The 25,412-nt window shown below is 50.6% G+C and overlaps 3 protein-coding genes across 4 annotated transcripts in view; 1 reads left to right on the top strand and 2 right to left on the bottom strand.

The window, feature by feature from the left end:
* ANTKMT (adenine nucleotide translocase lysine methyltransferase) overlaps positions 1-25,412 on the bottom strand; it is a 681,321-nt gene that overhangs the window by 320,387 nt on the left and 335,522 nt on the right. The gene's annotated exons all lie outside the window — the stretch shown is intronic.
* WDR24 (WD repeat domain 24) lies at positions 5,490-18,230 on the top strand. Of its 2 annotated transcripts, none has more exons than XM_069734782.1 (10): positions 5,490-5,616; positions 7,080-7,734; positions 8,044-8,221; positions 8,726-9,398; positions 9,998-10,113; positions 10,185-10,300; positions 10,377-10,481; positions 13,674-14,011; positions 17,188-17,372; positions 17,463-18,230. In XM_069734782.1, exons 1-10 carry the CDS (start codon positions 5,551-5,553, stop codon positions 17,629-17,631), a joined length of 2,601 nt encoding a protein of 866 aa, XP_069590883.1. In that variant the 5' UTR covers positions 5,490-5,550; the 3' UTR covers positions 17,632-18,230. The 2 variants fall into 2 exon arrangements, with proteins under 2 accessions (XP_069590883.1, XP_069590884.1); XM_069734783.1 differs by lacking the exon at positions 5,490-5,616 and adding an exon at positions 5,653-5,802.
* LOC138645448 (E3 ubiquitin/ISG15 ligase TRIM25-like) lies at positions 20,790-22,336 on the bottom strand. The gene has a single exon (XM_069734785.1). The coding sequence runs from the start codon at positions 22,251-22,253 to the stop codon at positions 20,937-20,939; it is 1,317 nt and encodes a 438-aa protein (XP_069590886.1). The 5' UTR covers positions 22,254-22,336; the 3' UTR covers positions 20,790-20,936.

Here is a 25,412-nt window from a genome sequence, read left to right as displayed (position 1 = left end):
GGGTAACAGAGGTCACAGGTGGGTAACAGAGGTCACAGGTGGGTAACAGAGGTCACCGGAGACCGCAGGTGGGTAACAGAGGTCACAGGTGGGTAACAGAGGTCACAGGCGGGTAACAGAGGTCACAGGTGGGTAACAGAGGTCACAGGTGGGTAACAGAGGTCACAGGTGGGTAACAGAGGTCACAGGTGGGTAACAGAGGTCACCGGAGACCGCAGGTGGGTAACAGAGGTCACAGGCGGGTAACAGAGGTCACAGGCGGGTAACAGAGGTCACCGGAGACCGCAGGTGGGTAACAGAGGTCACAGGCGGGTAACAGAGGTCACAGGCGGGTAACAGAGGTCACAGGTGGGTAACAGAGGTCACCGGAGACCGCAGGTGGGTAACAGAGGTCACCAGAAACCACAGGTGGGTAACAGAGGTCACAGGCGGGTAACAGAGGTCACAGGTGGGTAACAGAGGTCACCGGAGACTGCAGGTGGGTAACAGAGGTCACAGGTGGGTAACAGAGGTCACAGGTGGGTAACAGAGGTCACCGGAGACTGCAGGTGGGTAACAGAGGTCACAGGTGGGTAACAGAGGTCACAGGTGGGTAACAGAGGTCACCGGAGACTGCAGGTGGGTAACAGAGGTCACAGGTGGGTAACAGAGGTCACAGGTGGGTAACAGAGGTCACAGGTGGGTAACAGAGGTCACAGGTGGGTAACAGAGGTCACAGGTGGGTAACAGAGGTCACCGGAGACCGCAGGTGGGTAACAGAGGTCACAGGTGGGTAACAGAGGTCACAGGCGGGTAACAGAGGTCACAGGCGGGTAACAGAGGTCACAGGTGGGTAACAGAGGTCACAGGTGGGTAACAGAGGTCACCGGAGACCGCAGGTGGGTAACAGAGGTCACAGGCGGGTAACAGAGGTCACAGGCGGGTAACAGAGGTCACCGGAGACCGCAGGTGGGTAACAGAGGTCACAGGCGGGTAACAGAGGTCACAGGCGGGTAACAGAGGTCACAGGTGGGTAACAGAGGTCACCGGAGACCGCAGGTGGGTAACAGAGGTCACCAGAAACCACAGGTGGGTAACAGAGGTCACAGGCGGGTAACAGAGGTCACAGGTGGGTAACAGAGGTCACCGGAGACTGCAGGTGGGTAACAGAGGTCACAGGTGGGTAACAGAGGTCACAGGTGGGTAACAGAGGTCACCGGAGACTGCAGGTGGGTAACAGAGGTCACAGGTGGGTAACAGAGGTCACAGGTGGGTAACAGAGGTCACAGGTGGGTAACAGAGGTCACAGGTGGGTAACAGAGGTCACCGGAGACTGCAGGTGGGTAACAGAGGTCACAGGTGGGTAACAGAGGTCACAGGTGGGTAACAGAGGTCACAGGTGGGTAACAGAGGTCACAGGTGGGTAACAGAGGTCACCGGAGACCGCAGGTGGGTAACAGAGGTCACAGGTGGGTAACAGAGGTCACAGGCGGGTAACAGAGGTCACAGGCGGGTAACAGAGGTCACAGGTGGGTAACAGAGGTCACAGGTGGGTAACAGAGGTCACAGGTGGGTAACAGAGGTCACAGGTGGGTAACAGAGGTCACCGGAGACCGCAGGTGGGTAACAGAGGTCACAGGCGGGTAACAGAGGTCACAGGCGGGTAACAGAGGTCACCGGAGACCGCAGGTGGGTAACAGAGGTCACAGGCGGGTAAGAGGTCACAGGCGGGTAACAGAGGTCACAGGTGGGTAACAGAGGTCACCAGAAACCACAGGTGGGTAACAGAGGTCACAGGCGGGTAACAGAGGTCACAGGTGGGTAACAGAGGTCACCGGAGACTGCAGGTGGGTAACAGAGGTCACAGGTGGGTAACAGAGGTCACAGGTGGGTAACAGAGGTCACCGGAGACTGCAGGTGGGTAACAGAGGTCACAGGTGGGTAACAGAGGTCACAGGTGGGTAACAGAGGTCACCGGAGACTGCAGGTGGGTAACAGAGGTCACAGGTGGGTAACAGAGGTCACAGGTGGGTAACAGAGGTCACAGGTGGGTAACAGAGGTCACAGGTGGGTAACAGAGGTCACCGGAGACCGCAGGTGGGTAACAGAGGTCACAGGCGGGTAACAGAGGTCACAGGCGGGTAACAGAGGTCACAGGTGGGTAACAGAGGTCACAGGTGGGTAACAGAGGTCACAGGTGGGTAACAGAGGTCACAGGCGGGTAACAGAGGTCACTGGAGACCGCAGGTGGGTAACAGAGGTCACAGGCGGGTAACAGAGGTCACCGGAGACCGCAGGTGGGTAACAGAGGTCACAGGCGGGTAACAGAGGTCACAGGCGGGTAACAGAGGTCACCGGAGACCGCAGGTGGGTAACAGAGGTCACCAGAAACCACAGGTGGGTAACAGAGGTCACAGGCGGGTAACAGAGGTCACAGGTGGGTAACAGAGGTCACCGGAGACTGCAGGTGGGTAACAGAGGTCACAGGTGGGTAACAGAGGTCACAGGTGGGTAACAGAGGTCACCGGAGACTGCAGGTGGGTAACAGAGGTCACAGGTGGGTAACAGAGGTCACCGGAGACCACAGGTGGGTAACAGAGGTCACAGGTGGGTAACAGAGGTCACAGGTGGGTAACAGAGGTCACAGGTGGGTAACAGAGGTCACAGGTGGGTAACAGAGGTCACAGGTGGGTAACAGAGGTCACAGGTGGGTAACAGAGGTCACAGGTGGGTAACAGAGGTCACAGGCGGGTAACAGAGGTCACAGGCGGGTAACAGAGGTCACAGGTGGGTAACAGAGGTCACAGGTGGGTAACAGAGGTCACAGGTGGGTAACAGAGGTCACAGGTGGGTAACAGAGGTCACCGGAGACCGCAGGTGGGTAACAGAGGTCACAGGCGGGTAACAGAGGTCACAGGCGGGTAACAGAGGTCACCGGAGACCGCAAGTGGGTAACAGAGGTCACAGGCGGGTAACAGAGGTCACAGGCGGGTAACAGAGGTCACAGGTGGGTAACAGAGGTCACCGGAGACCGCAGGTGGGTAACAGAGGTCACCAGAAACCACAGGTGGGTAACAGAGGTCACAGGCGGGTAACAGAGGTCACAGGTGGGTAACAGAGGTCACCGGAGACTGCAGGTGGGTAACAGAGGTCACAGGTGGGTAACAGAGGTCACAGGTGGGTAACAGAGGTCACCGGAGACTGCAGGTGGGTAACAGAGGTCACAGGTGGGTAACAGAGGTCACAGGTGGGTAACAGAGGTCACCGGAGACTGCAGGTGGGTAACAGAGGTCACAGGTGGGTAACAGAGGTCACAGGTGGGTAACAGAGGTCACAGGTGGGTAACAGAGGTCACCGGAGACCGCAGGTGGGTAACAGAGGTCACAGGTGGGTAACAGAGGTCACAGGCGGGTAACAGAGGTCACAGGCGGGTAACAGAGGTCACAGGTGGGTAACAGAGGTCACAGGTGGGTAACAGAGGTCACTGGAGACCGCAGGTGGGTAACAGAGGTCACAGGCGGGTAACAGAGGTCACCGGAGACCGCAGGTGGGTAACAGAGGTCACAGGCGGGTAACAGAGGTCACAGGCGGGTAACAGAGGTCACCGGAGACCGCAGGTGGGTAACAGAGGTCACCAGAAACCACAGGTGGGTAACAGAGGTCACAGGCGGGTAACAGAGGTCACAGGTGGGTAACAGAGGTCACCGGAGAGTGCAGGTGGGTAACAGAGGTCACAGGTGGGTAACAGAGGTCACAGGTGGGTAACAGAGGTCACCGGAGACTACAGGTGGGTAACAGAGGTCACAGGTGGGTAACAGAGGTCACAGGTGGGTAACAGAGGTCACAGGTGGGTAACAGAGGTCACCGGAGACTGCAGGTGGGTAACAGAGGTCACAGGTGGGTAACAGAGGTCACAGGTGGGTAACAGAGGTCACAGGTGGGTAACAGAGGTCACAGGTGGGTAACAGAGGTCACAGGTGGGTAACAGAGGTCACAGGTGGGTAACAGAGGTCACCGGAGACCGCAGGTGGGTAACAGAGGTCACAGGCGGGTAACAGAGGTCACAGGCGGGTAACAGAGGTCACAGGTGGGTAACAGAGGTCACCGGAGACCGCAGGTGGGTAACAGAGGTCACCAGAAACCACAGGTGGGTAACAGAGGTCACAGGCGGGTAACAGAGGTCACAGGTGGGTAACAGAGGTCACCGGAGACTGCAGGTGGGTAACAGAGGTCACAGGTGGGTAACAGAGGTCACAGGTGGGTAACAGAGGTCACAGGTGGGTAACAGAGGTCACCGGAGACCGCAGGTGGGTAACAGAGGTCACAGGCGGGTAACAGAGGTCACAGGCGGGTAACAGAGGTCACCGGAGACCGCAGGTGGGTAACAGAGGTCACAGGCGGGTAACAGAGGTCACAGGCGGGTAACAGAGGTCACAGGTGGGTAACAGAGGTCACAGGTGGGTAACAGAGGTCACCGGAGACCGCAGGTGGGTAACAGAGGTCACCAGAAACCACAGGTGGGTAACAGAGGTCACAGGCGGGTAACAGAGGTCACAGGTGGGTAACAGAGGTCACCGGAGACTGCAGGTGGGTAACAGAGGTCACAGGTGGGTAACAGAGGTCACAGGCGGGTAACAGAGGTCACAGGCGGGTAACAGAGGTCACAGGCGGGTAACAGAGGTCACCGGAGACTGCAGGTGGGTAACAGAGGTCACAGGCGGGTAACAGAGGTCACAGGCGGGTAACAGAGGTCACAGGCGGGTAACAGAGGTCACAGGCGGGTAACAGAGGTCACAGGTGGGTAACAGAGGTCACCGGAGACTGCAGGTGGGTAACAGAGGTCACAGGTGGGTAACAGAGGTCACAGGCGGGTAACAGAGGTCACAGGCGGGTAACAGAGGTCACAGGCGGGTAACAGAGGTCACCGGAGACTGCAGGTGGGTAACAGAGGTCACAGGCGGGTAACAGAGGTCACAGGCGGGTAACAGAGGTCACAGGCGGGTAACAGAGGTCACAGGCGGGTAACAGAGGTCACAGGCGGGTAACAGAGGTCACAGGCGGGTAACAGAGGTCACAGGCGGGTAACAGAGGTCACAGGCGGGTAACAGAGGTCACCGGAGGCAGCAAGCTATACACTGAATGCCGAGACGGGAAAAGAACGAGGAGGAAGAATGGATTTTTTTCTGGTCACTTTTCCTCCCCAAAAAGTAATAAAAAAAACAAATATCATCAAACATCCGGACACCACTGACTCCTCACTGTGCAGCACTTGGAAGGCGAGAAGGAGACCTGGAAAGCGAAGAGCGAGCAGCGAGGAAACACGGACCGGGGCGGCGGGAACACCGAACGGAGGAGAACAAGTCGCCTGCAACAAAAACCAGCCCAAAACTGATAGACGACCCCGAGTTATCCTGTTTATGGGGGTCTAACAGCAGACATCGCTATGGGGGCACAGGGACAGTCCCGGGGTCACTGAGTGCTGCCCATGTCCGGCCCCGCCGCCTCACACACACACAGGTCAGGCCACTGTCACACACCAGACGGAACCTTTATTCTGGGATTACTGAGCACATGGGGATGAAAATAAGCGTCGGACCATTTACAGTCTACGCTGTTTCCGGTGTCACGAGTGAGCCGGTGAGTGCCCGGGTGCCGCGGGTGACTGTGGGCAGACGGGTGGGTGAGGTTGGTGGCCGGACACTGCAGGTGCACCAGCATTCTGCTTCCCCGGATACTTTGTCATTGTTTACAGGAGCAGGTGGCGTCTTCTTCGTTACTCTTAGTGGAGCGGCGGACTTCCTGCAACTTGTGGTTCTCCTGAAGGTGGATGGAGAGAAGGATTACATGGGAGTTGTAGTTCTATATGATAACCTGGGAGTTGTAGTTCTATATGATAACCTGGGAGTTGTGGTTCTCTTGTCTCTGATTGCCTGGGAGTTGTAGTTCTATATGATAACCTGGGAGTTGTAGTTCTCTTGTCTCTGATTGCCTGGGAGTTGTAGTTCTCTTGTCTCTGATTGCCTGGGAGTTGTAGTTCTCTTGTCTCTGATTGCCTGGGAGTTGTAGTTCTCTTGTCTCTGATTGCCTGGGAGTTGTAGTTCTCTTGTATCTGATTGCCTGGGAGTTGTAGTTCTTTTGTATCTCATTGCCTGGGAGTTGTAGTTCTTGTCTCTGATTGCCTGGGAGTTGTAGTTCTCTTGTATCTGATTGCCTGGGAGTTGTAGTTCTCTTGTATCTGATTGCCTGGGAGTTGTAGTTCTCTTGTCTCTGATTGCCTGGGAGTTGTAGTACTCTTGTCTCTGATTGCCTGGGAGTTGTAGTTCTCTTGTCTCTGATTGCCTGGGAGTTGTAGTTCTCTTGTCTCTGATTGCCTGGGAGTTGTAGTTCTCTTGTCTCTGATTGCCTGGGAGTTGTGGTTCTCTTGTCTCTGATTGCCTGGGAGTTGTAGTTCTCTTGTCTCTGATTGCCTGGGAGTTGTGGTTCTCTTGTCTCTGATTGCCTGGGAGTTGTAGTTCTCTTGTATCTGATTGCCTGGGAGTTGTAGTTCTCTTGTATCTGATTGCCTGGGAGTTGTAGTTCTTTTGTATCTGATTGCCTGGGAGTTGTAGTTCTTTTGTCTCTGATTGCCTGGGAGTTGTAGTTCTCTTGTCTCTGATTGCCTGGGAGTTGTAGTTCTTGTCTCTGATTGCCTGGGAGTTGTAGTTCTCTTGTATCTGATTGCCTGGGAGTTGTAGTTCTTTTGTATCTCATTGCCTGGGAGTTGTAGTTCTTGTCTCTGATTGCCTGGGAGTTGTAGTTCTCTTGTCTCTGATTGCCTGGGAGTTGTAGTTCTCTTGTCTCTGATTGCCTGGGAGTTGTAGTTCTTGTCTCTGATTGCCTGGGAGTTGTAGTTCTCCTATATGATAACATGGGAGTTGTAGTACTCTTGTATGTGCCTGGGAGTTGTAGTTCTCCACATTTTGTTATTAGGTAGCCGGGTGTCTGGCCCACCCCCGAGGTTTTATTCTCTGGGGGCTTCTTGTTAGGGGACCCCGTTTGTTGTCTCCATATTCCCCTCACCCCCTTCTGATCCCAGAATCCTTTGCTCTCGTGTTTTGCAGATTTTTTGGCTGTATATCACCACACCGGACCCTTTTCCTGGCGGACCCCGTCCGCCCTGCGCCTTCCCTCGTGTTCCCGGAGGAGCATGCTCTTTCTCTGCGTTGGTCTGTAGAACCGCTCTTGTGGAGACCCTCAGCGGCGTGTGGAAGGGGGCCAGCGGCCGTGGACCTGCCATAGAGAAGATGGCGCGGGTGACCACGGCCCTAGGCGGTAACACCCTGACAGGTCGCACCATGTTCTGCCACCTCGATGCCCCTGCCAATGCCATAAGCGTCTGCCGCGACGCCACCCAGGTGGTGGTGGCCGGACGTAACATCTTTAAGATCTACTCCTTGGAGGACGACCACTTCGCGGAGAAGTTGAACCTGAGGGTGGGCCGGAAGCCGTCGCTGAATTTCAGCTGCGCCGATGTGGTGTGGCACCAGATGGATGAGAACCTGCTGGCCACGGCCGCCACCAATGGGGTGGTGGTGACCTGGAACCTGGGCAAACCCTCCCGGAATAAGCAGGACCAGCTCTTCACGGAGCACAAGAGGACGGTGAACAAGGTCTGCTTCCACCCCACCGAGGTCTACATGCTGCTCAGCGGCTCCCAGGACGGATTCATGAAGTGCTTCGACCTCCGCAAGAAGGACTCGGTCAGCACCTTCTCAGGTGATTTGGGTCTCGACGCGCGCGGCGTAGCGCAGCCAGTGCCGATCAATGACCTGACAAGTGGATTGAGGACGATGCAAACTGTCCGGGGTCAAGCGGACGTCAGCGGGGCTGTGGGGCCTCCCTGTAGTTTGCATCTCTCTCTCTTCATTAGTTATCATTGGACAAGCCCTCAGTTCTGCAGACATTCTCCATGATGGTGGACTACTCCTACAGAGGTAGCCCTATGTCTCCCCCAGGTTACCAGACCGCGGAGGGTACGGGTATGGTTGTACGTCTCGTTCACGCCCCATGTCCTCCTCTTCCCAGGTCAGTCGGAGAGCGTGAGAGACGTCCAGTTCAGCATCCGCGACTACTTCACCTTCGCCGCCACGTTTGAGAACGGAAACGTCCAACTTTGGGACATCCGGAGGCCGGACCGGTTTGAGCGTATGTTCACCGCCCACAACGGCCCGGTCTTCTGCTGCGACTGGCACCCGGAGGATCGGTATGTACGGCCGAAAATCACGGTCCTGTTTGAGCCCTTCGTCAGGTTAGGCCGCAGCTCCCACAAATGGGAAATAGTAGTGCCCCCTGTATATTACCTCCGTATACCCTGATCTTTACTGTCACATTGTCTTCTGAGGGGCAAATCACAGCTTTCCCAATGCGTCCAGACTGCAGCTGCATCCCCCTCCTCCTCCTCCTCACATTACACTGACTTTTCGAGGTCAACTAGACGCAGGGGTCCCCAACTCCAGTCCTCAAGGCCCACCAACATGTCATGTTTTCAGGATTTCCTTAGTCTTGCCCAGGTAATAATTGCATCACCTGTGCAATGCAAAGGAAATCCTGAAAACATGACCTGTTGGTGGGCCTTGAGGACTGGAGTTGGGGACCCCTGAACTAGAGCACGAAAATGTCACTTACCTCTGCTACCTTATTCGGGGTCACGGCGATGGGGGGGTTTAGTATCTCCCACCTTTCTCACTCTTGGATCTGTTCCCCGTAGAGGATGGCTGGCCACCGGCGGTCGGGACAAGATGGTAAAAGTGTGGGACATGAACACCAACCGGGCCAAAGAAATCTACTGCGTGCAGACCATCGCCTCAGTCGCCCGGGTGAAGTGGCGCCCGGAGAGGAAGTACCACATAGGGACATGTTCCATGATGGTGGACCACAACATCTACGTGTGGGACGTGCGCCGGCCGTTCATACCTTTCGCCACTTTCGAAGAGCACAAGGACGTGACGACTGGCATCGTTTGGCGCCACTTGCACGACCCGTACTTCATGCTCTCGGGATCTAAGGACAGCACCCTGTACCAGCACATCTTCAGAGACGCCCGGCGGCCCATAGACCGCGCCAACCCGGAAGGCCTCTGCTACGGGCTGTTTGGCGACCTGGCGTTTGCCGCCAAGGAAAGTCTGATCTCCTCCTCCACCTCCTCACAGGACTCCAATAGGAAACCCTACGACCGGCGACATCCCATCTTCTTCCTGAGGAAGCAGGACCCCATGGAGCAGTTCGAGAACATCTCCAGCGGCCTGATGGTGTTCGAGGCGGGCGGAGCGGACATGGACTGCTTCGTGGCCACAGCCGAGAAGTACGTCCTGGCCGGGAAACCTCTGGCCGAACTGTGTGACCACAACGCCAAAGTGGCCCGAGAGCTGAACAGATGGCAGGTGAGAACCGGGAGCGGGCATGGCCGCCGCACACGGCAAAACCAGTCCCCTATGGGGACTTAAAAAAAAAAAATTAAAATTAAAGAATTAAAAAAATGTCCATTTTCGGTGTTGCCACTTCACCCCGATTCAATCAACACCATAGGAAAAAAAAAATAAAAGAATAATGAAAAAATAAAATTAAAATAATTAAATAATTTTAAAAAATGTCTTTTCGGTGTTGCCGCATCCATAAAAGTCAAAATCTGTCAAAATAAAATATGAATTAACCCCCGATTTAATCAACACCATAGGAAAAAATTAAAAAAAAAAATTGGGAAATTCTTTTTTTTTTTTTTAAGACACTTTTACAAACTTGCGGTAATTTTCACGCAAGGGAATGGGTTCAATGTTTTTTGGGGACTCCCCCCCCCCCCCCCCCCCCACCTTTTGACCCCCTTGTAAAAACAACAACTTTTTATCTGGGCATGCTGGGAGATGTAGTTCCCCATCGGCTCTAGTACCTTAGGTCAGAGGCTGCTGCTGCGGAACTGCATTGCGGTGTCTGAGCTGTTTCGGGACCGACCTCCTTCACCAGATTTCTGGGGTCTTCCCTCCAGGTGGCGCAGACGTGGGCGATGCTGGGGATCATCTACTGCAGCGCCGGCACGGTCCCCCCCGCCAATCTCAACCACAGCCTGGGCAAAAGCGGCAGCTCCCTGCCCCTCCTGAACAGGTGAGACCCCCGCACCCTCGTGTCCTCTGTGCCTCCTCAGACCACCTGTAACTCTGCCCGTCTCTGTGCAGCTATAACATGAAGGATCTGACACCCGGGATGGGCAGTGACCCACGGCTGGAGCTCAGCAAGGGGGACAGCCGGGCCGACAGCACTCTGCTGGACGCCGCCACCATTAATAACGATGGTGAGGACGCAGGGGCCGCGCTCGTGGCTGAGCATCGTCTGTACAACACGTTTCATTGCTTCTATTCACTGTGCAGAGAACGAGGAGACGGAGGGCAGCGACGTTCCTGCCGACTACCTCCTGGGGGACGTGGAGGTCGATGAGGACGAGCTGTATCTGATGGACTCCGAGCATCCGCACCGTGAGTAATACCGCCACACCGTGCAACCTGCATGACAGACGCTGCTGCTACGTATCTCAGCACTCATAATACTGCTGGAAACAGTCAGCAAGCAGAATAGTGAGTGCAGCTCTGGAGTATAATACAGGATGTAACTCAGGATCAGTAATGTAATGTATGTACACCGTGACTACACCAGCAGAATAGTGAGTGCAGCTCTGGAGTATAATACAGGATGTAACTCAGGATCAGTAATGTAATGTATGTACACAGTGACTGCACCAGCAGAATAGTGAGAGCAGCTCTGGAGTATAATACAGGATGTAACTCAGGATCAGTAATGTAATGTATGTACACAGTGACTGCACCAGCAGAATAGTGAGTGCAGCTCTGGGGTATAATACAGGATGTAACTCAGGATCAGTAATGTAATGTATGTACACAGTGACTGCACCAGCAGAATAGTGAGTGCAGCTCTGGGGTATAATACAGGATGTAACTCAGGATCAGTAATGTAATGTATGTACACAGTAACTGCACCAGCAGAATAGTGAGTGCAGCTCTGGAGTATAATACAGGATGTAACTCAGGATCAGTAATGTATGTACACAGTGACTGCACCAGCAGAATAGTGAGTGCAGCTCTGGGGTATAATACAGGAGGTAACTCAGGATCAGTAATGTAATGTATGTACACAGTGACTGCACCAGCAGAATAGTGAGTGCAGCTCTGGGGTATAATACAGGATGTAACTCAGGATCAGTAATGTAATGTATGTACACAGTGACTGCACCAGCAGAATAGTGAGAGCAGCTCTGGGGTATAATACAGGAGGTAACTCAGGATCAGTAATGTAACGTATGTACACAGTGACTGCACCAGCAGAATAGTGAGAGCAGCTCTGGAGTATAATACAGGATGTAACTCAGGATCAGTAATGTAACGTATGTACACAGTGACTGCACCAGCAGAATAGTGAGTGCAGCTCTGGGGTATAATACAGGATGTATCTCAGGATCAGTAATGTAATGTATGTACACAGTGACTGCACCAGCAGAATAGTGAGTGCAGCTCTGGAGTATAATACAGGATGTAACTCAGGATCAGTAATGTAACGTATGTACACAGTGACTGCACCAGCAGAATAGTGAGTGCAGCTCTGGAGTATAATACAGGATGTAACTCAGGATTAGTAATGTAATGTATGTACACAGTGACTGCACCAGCAGAATAGTGAGAGCAGCTCTGGGGTATAATACAGGAGGTAACTCAGGATCAGTAATGTATGTACACAGTGACTGCACCAGCAGAATAGTGAGTGCAGCTCTGGAGTATAATACAGGATGTAACTCAGGATCAGTAATGTAATGTATGTACACAGTGACTGCACCAGCAGAATAGTGAGTGCAGCTCTGGAGTATAATACAGGATGTAACTCGGGATCAGTAATGTAATGTATGTACACAGTGACTGCACCAGCAGAATAGTGAGTGCAGCTCTGGAGTATAATACAGGATGTAACTCAGGATCAGTAATGTAACGTATGTACACAGTGACTGCACCAGCAGAATAGTGAGTGCAGCTCTGGAGTATAATACAGGAGGTAACTCCGGATCAGTAATGTAATGTATGTACACAGTGACTGCACCAGCAGAATAGTGAGAGCAGCTCTGGGGTATAATACAGGATGTAACTCAGGATCAGTAATGTAATGTATGTACACAGTGACTGCACCAGCAGAATAGTGAGTGCAGCTCTGGAGTATAATACAGGATGTAACTCAGGATCAGTAATGTAATGTATGTACACAGTGACTGCACCAGCAGAATAGTGAGTGCAGCTCTGGGGTATAATACAGGATGTAACTCAGGATCAGTAATGTAATGTATGTACACAGTGACTGCACCAGCAGAATAGTGAGTGCAGCTCTGGGGTATAATACAGGATGTAACTCAGGATCAGTAATGTAATGTATGTACACAGTGACTGCACCAGCAGAATAGTGAGTGCAGCTCTGGAGTATAATACAGGATGTAACTCGGGATCAGTAATGTAATGTATGTACACAGTGACTGCACCAGCAGAATAGTGAGTGCAGCTCTGGAGTATAATACAGGATGTAACTCAGGATCAGTAATGTAACGTATGTACACAGTGACTGCACCAGCAGAATAGTGAGTGCAGCTCTGGAGTATAATACAGGAGGTAACTCCGGATCAGTAATGTAATGTATGTACACAGTGACTGCACCAGCAGAATAGTGAGAGCAGCTCTGGGGTATAATACAGGATGTAACTCAGGATCAGTAATGTAATGTATGTACACAGTGACTGCACCAGCAGAATAGTGAGTGCAGCTCTGGAGTATAATACAGGATGTAACTCAGGATCAGTAATGTAATGTATGTACACAGTGACTGCACCAGCAGAATAGTGAGTGCAGCTCTGGGGTATAATACAGGATGTAACTCAGGATCAGTAATGTAATGTATGTACACAGTGACTGCACCAGCAGAATAGTGAGTGCAGCTCTGGGGTATAATACAGGATGTAACTCAGGATCAGTAATGTAATGTATGTACACAGTGACTGCACCAGCAGAATAGTGAGTGCAGCTCTGGGGTATAATACAGGATGTAACTCAGGATCAGTAATGTAATGTATGTACACAGTGACTGCACCAGCAGAATAGTGAGTGCAGCTCTGGAGTATAATACAGGATGTAACTCAGGATCAGTAATGTAATGTATGTACACAGTGACTGCACCAGCAGAATAGTGAGTGCAGCTCTGGAGTATAATACAGGAGGTAACTCAGGATCAGTAATGTAATGTATGTACACAGTGACTGCACCAGCAGAATAGTGAGTGCAGCTCTGGAGTATAATACAGGATGTAACTCAGGATCAGTAATGTAATGTATGTACACAGTGACTGCACCAGCAGAATAGTGAGTGCAGCTCTGGAGTATAATACAGGATGTAACTCAGGATCAGTAATGTAATGTATGTACACAGTGACAGCACCAGCAGAATAGTGAGTGCAGCTCTGGGGTATAATACAGGAGGTAACTCCGGATCAGTAATGTAATGTATGTACACAGTGACTGCACCAGCAGAATAGTGAGAGCAGCTCTGGGGTATAATACAGAAGTTGGTGTGTTCTGTAGGATTCTGCTTTTTTTCTTGGACTTATAGTGGGTTTTCTCCTTACAGCTGAGGATCAGGAGTACATCCTTCCCCAGGAGGGTTTTCCTCTGCGTCATGAGATCACAGACACCCCCTCGGCTCCGGACCACCTCCAGGATAAGTCGGACTCTCCCCATGTGAGCGGCAATGAGGCTGAGACCGTGTCCCTGACCCCGGTGGAGTCTTTCTGCCTCATCTCCATCTCCCATGCCTTGTATGAGAACAGGCTGCCCGCTGACTTCTTCAACCCTATCGTGCGGGACCTGCTGTGCTACTACGCGGAGCAGGGAGACGTGCAGATGGCGGCCTCGGTGCTCATTGTGCTGGGAGATCGGATCCGTAAGGAGGTAGACGAGCAGATGCAGGTGAGTCTGCTGACGTGGCCGATGATTCAGTGCTGAGCAGTTGCTGGATTTTCTAGTAGAACAAGTGTTTCACCTGCAGACCCCACGTCTGATTGATCAGGCAACCATTTAGTGGTAGATAGCAGCTGTATACAGACGCTCCACAGGCCATATACAGTTAGGTCCATATATATTTGGACAGAGAGAACATTTTTCTAATTTTGGTTATAGACATTGCCACAATGAATTTTAAACAAAACAATTCAGATGCAGTTGAAGTTCAGACTTTCAGCTTTCATTTGAGGGGATTTGGATCTCTGTCCAAATATATATGGACCTAACTGTATGTATGTAGGGTGCACATATATCTGGGGTCTCACCACTGAACTCTCTCACCATAGTCGTTAGTTTGGCACATACAGTCAGGATAATGTGTCCCCATTGCTAAAGAAACACCATATACTGCACACATTAGTGATGCCCCCTCAGTGCCTCCATATAGTAATAATGCCCCCTCAGTGCCTCCATATAGTAATAATTCCCCCTCAGTGCCTCCGTATAGTAATAAAGGCCCTCTGTGCCTCCATATAGTAATAATGCCCCCTCTGTGCCTCCATATAGTAATAATGCCCCCTCTGTGCCTCCATATAGTAATAATGCTCCCTCTGTGCCTCCATATAGTAATAATGCCCCCTCTGTGCCTCCATATAGTAATAATGCCCCCTCTGTGCCTCCATATAGTAATAATGCCCCCTCTGTGCCTCCATATAGTAATAATGCTCCCTCTGTGCCTCCATATAGTAATAATGCCCCCTCTGTGCCTCCATATAGTAATAATGCCCCCTCTGTGCCTCCATATAGTAATAATGCCCCCTCTGTGCCTCCATATAGTAATAATGCCCCCTCTGTTCCTCCGTATAGTAATAATGCCCCCTCTGTGCCTCCGTATAGTAATAATGCCCCCTCTGTGCCTCCGTATAGTAATAATGCCCCCTCTGTGCCTCCGTATAGTAATAATGCCCCCTCTGTGCCTCCGTATAGTAATAATGCTCCCTCTGTGCCTCCAACTATATATATAATTGTCTAAGGGTTTTTCCATCTGTCTGTCTTTCTGTCTGTCTGTCTGTCCTGGAAATCCCGCGTCTCTGATTGGTCGAGGCCGCCAGGCCTCGACCAATCAGAGACCGGCACAGCATCGACGTAGAAATCCCGCGTCTCTGATTGGTCCTGGCCGCCTGTCTCCTCTGTGCCTCCATATAGTAATAATGCCCCCTCTGTGCCTCCATATAGTAATAGTGGCCCCTCTGTGCCTCAATATAGTAATAATGCCCCCTCTGTGCCTCCATATAGTAATAATGCCCCCTCTGTGCCTGCATATAGTAATAATGTCTCCTCTGTGCCTCCATATAGTAATAATGCCCCCTCTGTGCCTCCATATAGTAATAATGCCCCCTCTGTGCCTCCATATAGTAATAATGGCCCCTCTGTGCCTCCATATAGTAATAATGCCCCCTCTGTTCCTCCGTATAGTAATAATGCCCCCTCTGTTCCTCCGTATAGTAATAATGCCCCCTCTGTGCCTCCGTATAGTAATAATGCCCCCTCTGTGCCTCCGTATAGTAATAATGCCCCCTCTGTGCCTCCGTATAGTAATAATGCTCCCTCTGTGCCTCCAACTATATATATAATTGTCTAAGGGTTTTTCCATCTGTCTGTCTTTCTGTCTGTCTGTCTGTCCTGGAAATCCCGCGTCTCTGATTGGTCGAGGCCGCCAGGCCTCGACCAATCAGAGACCGGCACAGCATCGACGTAGAAATCCCGCGTCTCTGATTGGTCCTGGCCGCCTGTCTCCTCTGTGCCTCCATATAGTAATAATGCCCCCTCTGTGCCTCCATATAGTAATAGTGGCCCCTCTGTGCCTCAATATAGTAATAATGCCCCCTCTGTGCCTCCATATAGTAATAATGCCCCCTCTGTGCCTGCATATAGTAATAATGTCTCCTCTGTGCCTCCGTATAGTAATAATGCCCCTCTGTGCCTCCATATAGTAATAATGCCCCCTCTGTGCCTGCATATAGTAATAATGTCTCCTCTGTGCCTCCGTATAGTAATAATGCCCCTCTGTGCCTCCATATGTAATAATGCCCCCTCTGTGCCTCCGTATAGTAATAATGCCCCCTCTGTGCCTCTGTATAGTAATAATGCCCCCTCTGTGCCTCCGTATAGTAATAATGCCCCCTCTGTGCCTCCGTATAGTAATAATGCCCCCTCTGTGCCTCCGTATAGTAATAATGCCCCCTCTGTGCCTCCGTCTAGTAATAATGTCCCCTCTGTGCCTCCGTATAGTAATAATGCCCCCTCTGTGCCTCCGTCTAGTAATAATGTCCCCTCTGTGCCTCCGTATAGTAATAATGCCCCCTCTGTGCCTCCATATAGTAATAATGCCCCCTCTGTGCCTCCGTATAGTAATAATGCCCCCTCTGTGCCTCCGTATAGTAATAATGCCCCCTCTGTGCCTCCGTATAGTAATAATGCCCCCTCTGTGCCTCCGTATAGTAATAATGCCCCCTCTGTGCCTCCATATAGTAATAATGCCCCCTCTGTGCCTCCATATAGTAATAATGCCCCCTCTGTGCCTCCATATAGTAATAATGCCCCTCTGTGCCTCCGTATAGTAATAATGCCCCTTTTGTGCCTCCGTATAGTAATAATGCCCCCTCTGTGCCTCCGTATAGTAATAATGCCCCTCTGTGCCTCCGTATAGTAATAATGCCCCCTCTGTGCCTCCATATAGTAATAATGCCCCCTCTGTGCCTCCATATAGTAATAATGCCCCCTCTGTGCCTCCATATAGTAATAATGCCCCCTCTGTGCCTCCATATAGTAATAATGCCCCCTCTGTGCCTCCATATAGTAATAATGCCCCCTCTGTGCCTCCGTATAGTAATAATGCCCCTTTTGTGCCTCCGTATAGTAATAATGCCCCCTCTGTGCCTCCGTATAGTAATAATGCCCCTCTGTGCCTCCGTATAGTAATAATGCCCCCTCTGTGCCTCCGTATAGTAATAATGTCCCTCTGTGCCTCGATATATATTTATAAGCCCTACCTTGCCTGATTCCCCACGCTGCCCCTTGTGTTGAGTATTGGGTGGGCGTTGGGTAGCCGCCTCTTAGTCTTTGCCCGGTCTTTCCCGCAGGAGCACTGGTTCACCTCCTACATCGACCTGCTCCAGCGCTTCAAGCTGTGGAACGTCTCCAACCAAGTGATCAAACTGAGCACGTGCAGCGCCATCAACTGCCTGAACCAGGCGTCCACCACCCTCCACATCAACTGCAGCAACTGCAAGCGACCCATGAGCAACAAGGGCTGGATCTGCGACCGGTGAGTGGTAATTCTGCGTGCTGCAGGCGGGGGGCGCCATACTGCCATCACTACAATGGTGCAGACTTGCTTCTTGGTCTTCCTCCCCAGATGCCGGCAGTGTGCCAGTATGTGCGCTGTGTGCCACCACGTGGTGAAAGGCCTCTTTGTCTGGTGCCAGGGCTGCGGGCACGGCGGCCATCTTCAGCACATTATGAACTGGATGCGGGTAAACTCCCACTGCCCGGCCGGCTGCGGCCACCTCTGTGAATACAGCTGATCTGTACGCTGAGGCCCCGACGCGCCCTCTGCACCATCTCTTCCCACCCTCCATGTAGAAGAATCCCGCATTGGTACGTCCTGCCTCCCCTCGTCTAACCTGAAGATCGGCTTTCCCCTGTAAATACCAGTTTGTATTTAAAGGCACAGAGGCCTCCGATGTTCTGCCCCCATCCTGACATAAAGGTATTACCCACCGGCATGTTTGCCAGTCATGTGAGTGATGTGGACTTTTTTTCTGAAGTTCTGGGCGACCACTGTGGATTGGTGGTTGCTCGAAGCACCAACCAAAGCGGAGTCCTCAGCTAGACATTCCCTTTAAATTGCGGTTTCATCCAGTATATCTTTATGTTTTCTGTTTGCATTCATCTATTTTATGTTTTTTGTTCCCTGCTGCATCCTGTAGTGGCACACGGCGCCTGCAGTGTATGAACCTGAGTCCCTGTGCACTGAGGCAGCGGCGCCTTCTCTTCATGCCTCTGTTTCCATTGATTTGTCTCCCTTTCTCACACTCACCTTCACCCGCTTCTATCTTTTCACACCATTTTTCTCTTTCTTCCTGGCTTGCTTTTTTTTGCTTGCTTTCTATCTCAATAATCTCTCTTGCTTTTTTTTTCTCACTCTCACTTTCCCTCTCACTCACTGCTCACTCTTTCGCTTATTCTTCCATCTTCCTCTCTCGCTCCCTTCCATCCTCCTCTCCCGCTCTCTTCCGTCTTCCTCTCCCTTCCGTCTTCCTCTCCCTTCCATCTTCCTCTCCCGCTCCCTTCCGTCTTCCTTTCCCACTCCCTTCCTCTCCCTCTCCCTTCCATCTTTCTCTCCCGCTCCCTTTCGTCTCCCTCTCCCTTCCGTCTCCCTCTCCCTTCCGTCTCCCTCTCCCTTCCGTCTCCCTCTCCCTTCCGTCTCCCTCTCCCTTCCGTCTCCCTCTCCCTTCCGTCTCCCTCTCCCTTCCGTCTCCCTCTCCCTTCCGTCTCCCTCTCCCTTCCGTCTCCCTCTCCCTTCCGTCTCCCTCTCCCTTCCGTCTCCCTCTCCCTTCCGTCTCCCTCTCCCTTCCGTCTCCCTCTCCCTTCCGTCTCCCTCTCCCTTCCGACTCCCTCTCCCTTCCGACTCCCTCTCCCTTCCGACTCCCTCTCCCTTCCGTCCTCCTCTCCCGCTCCCTTCCGTCTTCCTCTCCCGCTCCCTTCCGTCTTCCTCTCCCGCTTTCTTCTGTCTTCCTCTCCCTCTCCCTTCCGACTCCCTCTCCCTTCCATCTTCCTATCCCTTCCGTCTTCCTATCCCGCTCCCTTCCGTCTTCCTCTCCCGCTTTCTTCCGTCTTCCTCTCCCTTCCGTATTCTTCTCCTGCTCCCTTCCGTCTTCCTCTCCCGCTTTCTTCTGTCTTCCTCTCCCGCTCCCTTCCGTCTCCCGCTCCCTTCCTTCTTCTTCTCCCGCTCCCTTCTGTCCTCCTCTCCCGCTCCCTTCCATCTTCCTCTCCCTCTCCCTTCCGTCTCCCGCTCCCTTCCGTCCTCCTCTCCCTCTCCCTTCCGTCTCCCGTTCCCTTCCGTCTTCTTCTCCCGCTCCCCTCCGTCTTCCTCTCCTCTATCATTCCCCTTTCTTCCCCCCACCTCCTTCCTTCTCAGCTTACAGACCATTTTTTTCTCTTTGCTCTCCTTTTGGCTGTTAGATTTGACGTTGCTCCTTCTGTTTCCTGCACGTTCCTGTTACCGAATTAGCCGTGAGATCTGAGCGGCCTTTTAAAGGGATAGTACCCTTTTACCAAGTAAAAGGTATTCATTATACGTTGAAAAATGATACAATGTTCCTAAAAACTCTCTATGTCGATTCCTCATGAGATCTCTGCTTGATGTGAGTGAATAAGACCCTTCATTTATTGCTCCCTGGCCAAGTGACAGTCGCACTGCTGCCCATCTCCTGACACACATCGATAAATGTGCTGCAGCGAGCTGTGCACGTATGTCTGACTAATGACCAGAACTGTTATTCCTCTGAGAGTAAACAGTGACCGTCCCCGCTCACCTTATGACAGCAAGCAGAGATCTTAACAGTGCGAGGAAACAATATAGAAAGTATGTCCTCAGTCTTCTTTGCCTTATGACGTCGGGTACAATCCTTGTCGCTTCTCTACCAAGGACCCATATTTTATTTACTTTTCACCGATTACCTCGCGGTGACTCAGCCGCCGTTTGTGGAAGGCGCGACGTTTTAGATTGTGCGTGTATTTATTAAAGCCTGCCGGCATTTTGTACCACTCCCCTCCGATAATGTGTCTGATCTGTATCTGTTCTCTGGAACGTCATCGATGTAGCGACGACACTTGGGTGCAATGTTAGATCAGGCATATTTCTGTATCAATCACTGTATATATAGGTAGATCTAGACCCGGCATACAGAAAACTCACACTTCTTTGGGGATTTTTACTTATGTCGATGACTTCACACAACGGTGGTAGTTTTCCTGGAGACTTGACACAAAAATTCTGTTTCGGGACTAAAGATAAGCACAGTGTCCCCCTCCCCACCCAAACTATGTATTAACCCCTTAATAACGCCTCCGCACTGTTACACGCTGTGGCGGCAGACTGCAATTTATTATACACCTACGGCGCCATCTAGTGGTCAGTATAGAAACAACACCGAAAATAAAACACATGGAGTATTTAATTCTGGTCCATTATATAAACTTATTACAGGACAGAACGTTCTCACATCCGACAGGTTAAGACTCGTATGTAACATAATAGATCTCCAAGCAGTATGTTATTTGTATGGCAGTGTCTTTTATAAGGGCGTATAGCTAGGATACGCCATCACTTTACGATCTGCTCTCTGAGACCAGGAACTGATCCTAAGGATGAAGAACCAATGCTTTTTTAATTTTCCCCCTGGGAAAGAATGAATCGGAACCCTGACCTCCGATCATCAGGATCTAGAGGTCTAACCCCTTTTGCCGATGGTCTATGTAAGTGACGTGCCATTACTTTTTTTCATACCTACTGTGGAATTAAGAAGCTAAAGACTGGAAAGTCTTGCTGGTGCTTGTAGTTAACTCATAATCCTAATACGGGAATCCTCAAATACGTAGAAAGCGGCATAGAGTGGCTCGGTGAAAGAATGTGTGCAAGTGTCTCATCGGCTGGAGGTCATAGAAGGACAGACGTCCGGCGTCAAAGTCCAGGTAGATTCCCACTGACTGTGGCGGAGCCTCCCGATCGATCTTCCGGTGGGTTTTGTTGTACACAGCCGAGAGGTACCTCCGAAAAGTCAATCCCCAGGATTTCACATTATAGCCAATGTACGACTTGTCAACGTCAACCTTCCTCTCGATGCTGCCATAGGCCACCCCGAATAATCCATCTCTGCGCCTTGCTCAAGTCCACCTGCCAGTAGTGTTTACCTGAGGAGAATCTGGAGGAGCTTAACACCTGCCGTGAACTAAACCTTTCCGGATGATCCGCATAGTTCAAGGAGATAGGAGGAGAAGAAGAGGCACATGTACGGTCGCCGGAGAGGAGGATTTTATGGTGAGCGGTGTGGAGGTCCAACATGACATTACACGTCTCTATCGTCCGGGGAATTTGTCTCTTGGCTCCTTCAAACAAGACATTAGCAACATGTCCGAGACCTCTGTGCAAGATCAAAGATACGGGACCCTCGTCCAGGTTTCTCACGTGCGGTTGAGGATAGTTTCCAGCAGTGAGGTCGTAGTATGGGGTTTTCTCCCTTAGAACGGTTAATGGATCGGCATGAGAACAAAACTGTTCGACCTCCAGAATCTGCGCCGACAGCGTCTCCTTCTGGATCTCAACCTGATGAATCAGATCCGAGACTGACAGCGACAGCAACTTGTTTTGTTTGGCGATCTCTCCGAGAACCTCTTTCTCCAGAGCCTTCACTTGCTCTGTGATCTGGCTGAAGAGCCCGCGCGTCCTCTCCGTCAAGTTGACTGCTTTGTCGTGTATTTCTTGCTTGTGTTCCCTCAGAGCCTGGATCTTCTCCATTAGTTTCCTTCTGGAGGACAACTTCTCCAAGATGGGTCTCAGTTCCCCATCCCTTTTCTTCTCTGAAGCCTCTTGTATGGTCTCCACCAAGTGTCCTCTGTGGTCGCCATCCAGCCGGCATGACACACAGATACAGATGGCATCGTCTGTGCAATAATACTCCAGGACCTTCTTGTGTTTCGAGCACTTTCTGTCTTTGGAGAAGGTGGTGGGCTCCATCAACACATGGTCTAGTGAAGTGTTGTGGACCTTTACATGGACAGCACATAGGGAAACCTCACAGTTCAGGCAGGTCTTTATGGCCGGCACAATGGAGTGGACGCAGTGGCTACAGTGAATGGCTCTGCTGTTCTCTGCCTTGGTCATCCGGAGAGTCTCCACAATGTTACTGAGCCGTAAGCTCTTTTGTAGGAATGGCCGTGTTTCGAAGTTTGCTCTGCACTCGGGACAGGAGTAGAGTCCATAACCCTCCTGGGTTTCGAATGTGTCTCGAATGCATTCCATGCAGAAACTGCGTCCATATGAGAGGGTCACCGGTCCTGTGTAAAGGTCCAGGCAGATGCAACATGTCAGCTCATTCCCTATTGTACATAGGAGCAGTATTATAGTAGTTATATTCTTGTACATAGGAGCAGTATTATAGTAGTTATATTCTTGTACATAGGGGCAGTATTATAGTAGTTATATTCTTGTACATAGGAGCAGTATTATAGTAGATATATTCTTGTACATAGGGGCAGTATTATAGTAGTTATATTCTTGTACATAGGGGCAGTATTATAGTAGTTATATTCTTGTACATAGGAGCAGTATTATACTAGTTATATTCTTGTACATAGGGGCAGTATTATAGTAGTTATATTCTTGTACATAGGGGCAGTATTATACTAGTTATATTCTTGTACATAGGGGCAGTATTATAGCATCTGTGTGGTTACATGGAGTTGTATTACAGTGTTTGTGTCTGTGTATCTAGTTTCGCTGCTCTAATCTTACACATTCTTGTTGGACTCTTCTTGTAGTTTTTGTTCGTCTCGGTTGTGTTTTTGTTTTATTCCCTGGGATTTTCCCCGACTTCCTCATTACTGTGGAGGTGAGATGAGATGTTTTGCCACTTACATTCCAGATTATATAGTGTGTTGTTGTTGCATTGGAACTTTTTTTTTTTCTTTCCTTTCCTGCTTTCTGACTTTGAAGTTTAGGTTCCTTGATATATAATGGACGCTTGACATAATAGCTGGAATTTTTCTTTTGAACAGGGATCTGCAACTGTTGAGGAACTACAACCCTCAGCATGCCTATGGGTCATGGCATTCTTCTTTTCATCCAAGGGAAGTGGCAGATGCTCAGACTTTTAGGCTTTCAGTGTTTCATTAGAAGCGATTTTGATTCTACAAATAGTGGAGTACAGCTGCGTTTCTCAGAAGCACAGAGTATTTCAGAGGTTTCGAGTCTCCATGTAGTAATTGCACATCTTTCCATATTATTGCTTTTGCAGCCTGATAGGAGAGCAGGATATGTTCATTGATCAGCCATAACATTAAGGCTGGCTGCCTAATAATGTGTCTGTCCCTTCCTGCTGTAACTGGTTGAGGCATGGATGCCATAAAATATTGTGTCCTGTGGTATCTGCCACATTAATTCATCTGCAGTCTTACCAGTCTTCCCTATGCACAGCAAGCTACTGGGAGCAACCCCACAAGACCTGCCATAAGCTCGAAACTCCTCACATGACCTGCTGTAAGCTTGGAACACCCCACAAGACCCAGCGTAATTAGGGAACATTCCACAAGGCCTAACATAAGCTCAGAACTCCTCACGAGACTTGATGTAAGCTCAGAAGACCCGGCGTAAGTAAGGAACAATCCACAAGGCCCGCCATAAGCTCAAAACTCCCCACAAGACCTGCCGTAAGCTCGGAACACCCCAGAAGACCCGGCATAAGTAGGGAACATTCCACAAGGCCCGCCATAAGCTCAAAACTCCCCACATGACCTGCCGTAAGCTCGGAACACCCCAGAAGACCCGGCGTAATTAGGGAACATTCCACAAGGCCCGCCATAAGCTCAAAACTCCCCATGAGACCTGCCGTAAGCTCGGAACACCCCAGAAGACCCGGCGTAAGTAGGGAACATTCCACAAGGCCCGCCATAAGCTCAAAACTCCCCACGAGACCTGCCGTAAGCTCGGAACACCCCAGAAGACCTGGCGTAAGTAGGGAACATTCCACAAGGCCCGCCATAAGCTCAAAACTCCTCACAAGACCTGCCGTAAGCTCGGAACACCCCAGAAGACCTGCCGTAAGCTCGGAACATCCCAGAAGACCCAGCGTAAGTAGGGGACTTTCCACAAGGCCCGCCATAAGCTCAAAACTCCTCATGAGACCTGACGTAAGCTCGGAACACCCCAGAAGACCTGCCGTAAGCTTGGAACACCCCACAAGACCCGGCGTAATTAGGGAACATTCCACAAGGCCCGCCATAAGCTCAAAACTCCTCACAAGACTTGCCGTAAGCTCGGAACACCCCAGAAGATCTGCCGTAAGCTCGGAACACCCCAGAAGACCTGCCGTAAGCTCGGAACACCCCAAAAGACCTTCGGTAAGCTTGGAACACCTCATAAGACCTGCCATGATTAGGAAACATCCCACAAGACTCGCCAAAAACTTGGAACACTTATACAAGATCTGTCATATACTGGGAACATCTCACAAGAACCACCATATACTGGAAATACCCCACAAGTCCCGGGGTATACCGGGAACGTCCCTCTTTGACTCAGTGTATACTGGAATTATCTTACAAGACCCGCCGTATTCCAGGAACACCCTTACAGGACCCACCATATACTGGGAGCATTTCACAAGATGTGGCGGGAACACCTAATGAGACCTGTCATATCAAGAAATCCCATGAGACCCACTGCAAGGACCACCCAAGAAGACACTCTGGAACACTCCATAAGAGCTGCTGTATACTGGGAATAACCCATGAGAGCTGCTGTGAACTGGGAACATCTTACAAAATCTGCCGTGTGCATGGGAACGCCCCTCAAGACCCGCCATATATCTGTCCTCTTTTACAGTTGCCCTGATCCTTACAATTACCCATTTTTCCTGTTTTCTAGTGCATCAACTCTGAGAACTGATGGTTTCCTTGCTGATAATAATATATTCTGCCCTTTACAAGCACCGTAGTTATGAGATGAGCCATGATTTATTGCTGTGGCTGAGGTGTGTGTTATCTATATTTGTTCAGATAGAGGGTAAAGTCAAGTATTTATACCAAGAAATTTACTATACGACTCTTATCAACCTCATCGCTCCCTCACAGCTGTAATCATAGCGCAACAGATATTCTATTCTAATAAACCCTGTATATACGTCATACTGTACAGTATATCATACTGCTATAACCTCTGCATCTCCAGCATCCAGTAATATGGACAACACGGGTATAACCTGGGTATTTTCTGTATGAACCCTCATGGATACAGTAGTTGGTACTATTATGGTACAGTAAGGAAAAAAAGAATTGTTGCTGAAATAACTCACAAAAGTAATTTTCGATTAAAATTTACTGAATATCAATAATGAGAATCAAAGTTTGTTTTTGAAGTATGGTTCAACAGAAAAAAAAAACAAAACTATTGAAATTGGCCTGGACAAAATTGATGGTGCCCCTAGGACAGATTGAAAATAATTTTACTGTAGGGACATGTAAAACTAACGTGTGTCCTGCAATTAGCAGAACGGATGTCTATAAACTTGTAATCAGTCCGTTGCCT

The sequence above is a fragment of the Ranitomeya imitator genome, chromosome 7, assembly GCF_032444005.1.
Source record: "Ranitomeya imitator isolate aRanImi1 chromosome 7, aRanImi1.pri, whole genome shotgun sequence".
NCBI lineage: Eukaryota > Metazoa > Chordata > Amphibia > Anura > Dendrobatidae > Ranitomeya > Ranitomeya imitator.
The sequence above is the reverse complement of the archived record's forward strand: the minus strand, read 5'-3'. Positions and strand labels throughout refer to the sequence as shown.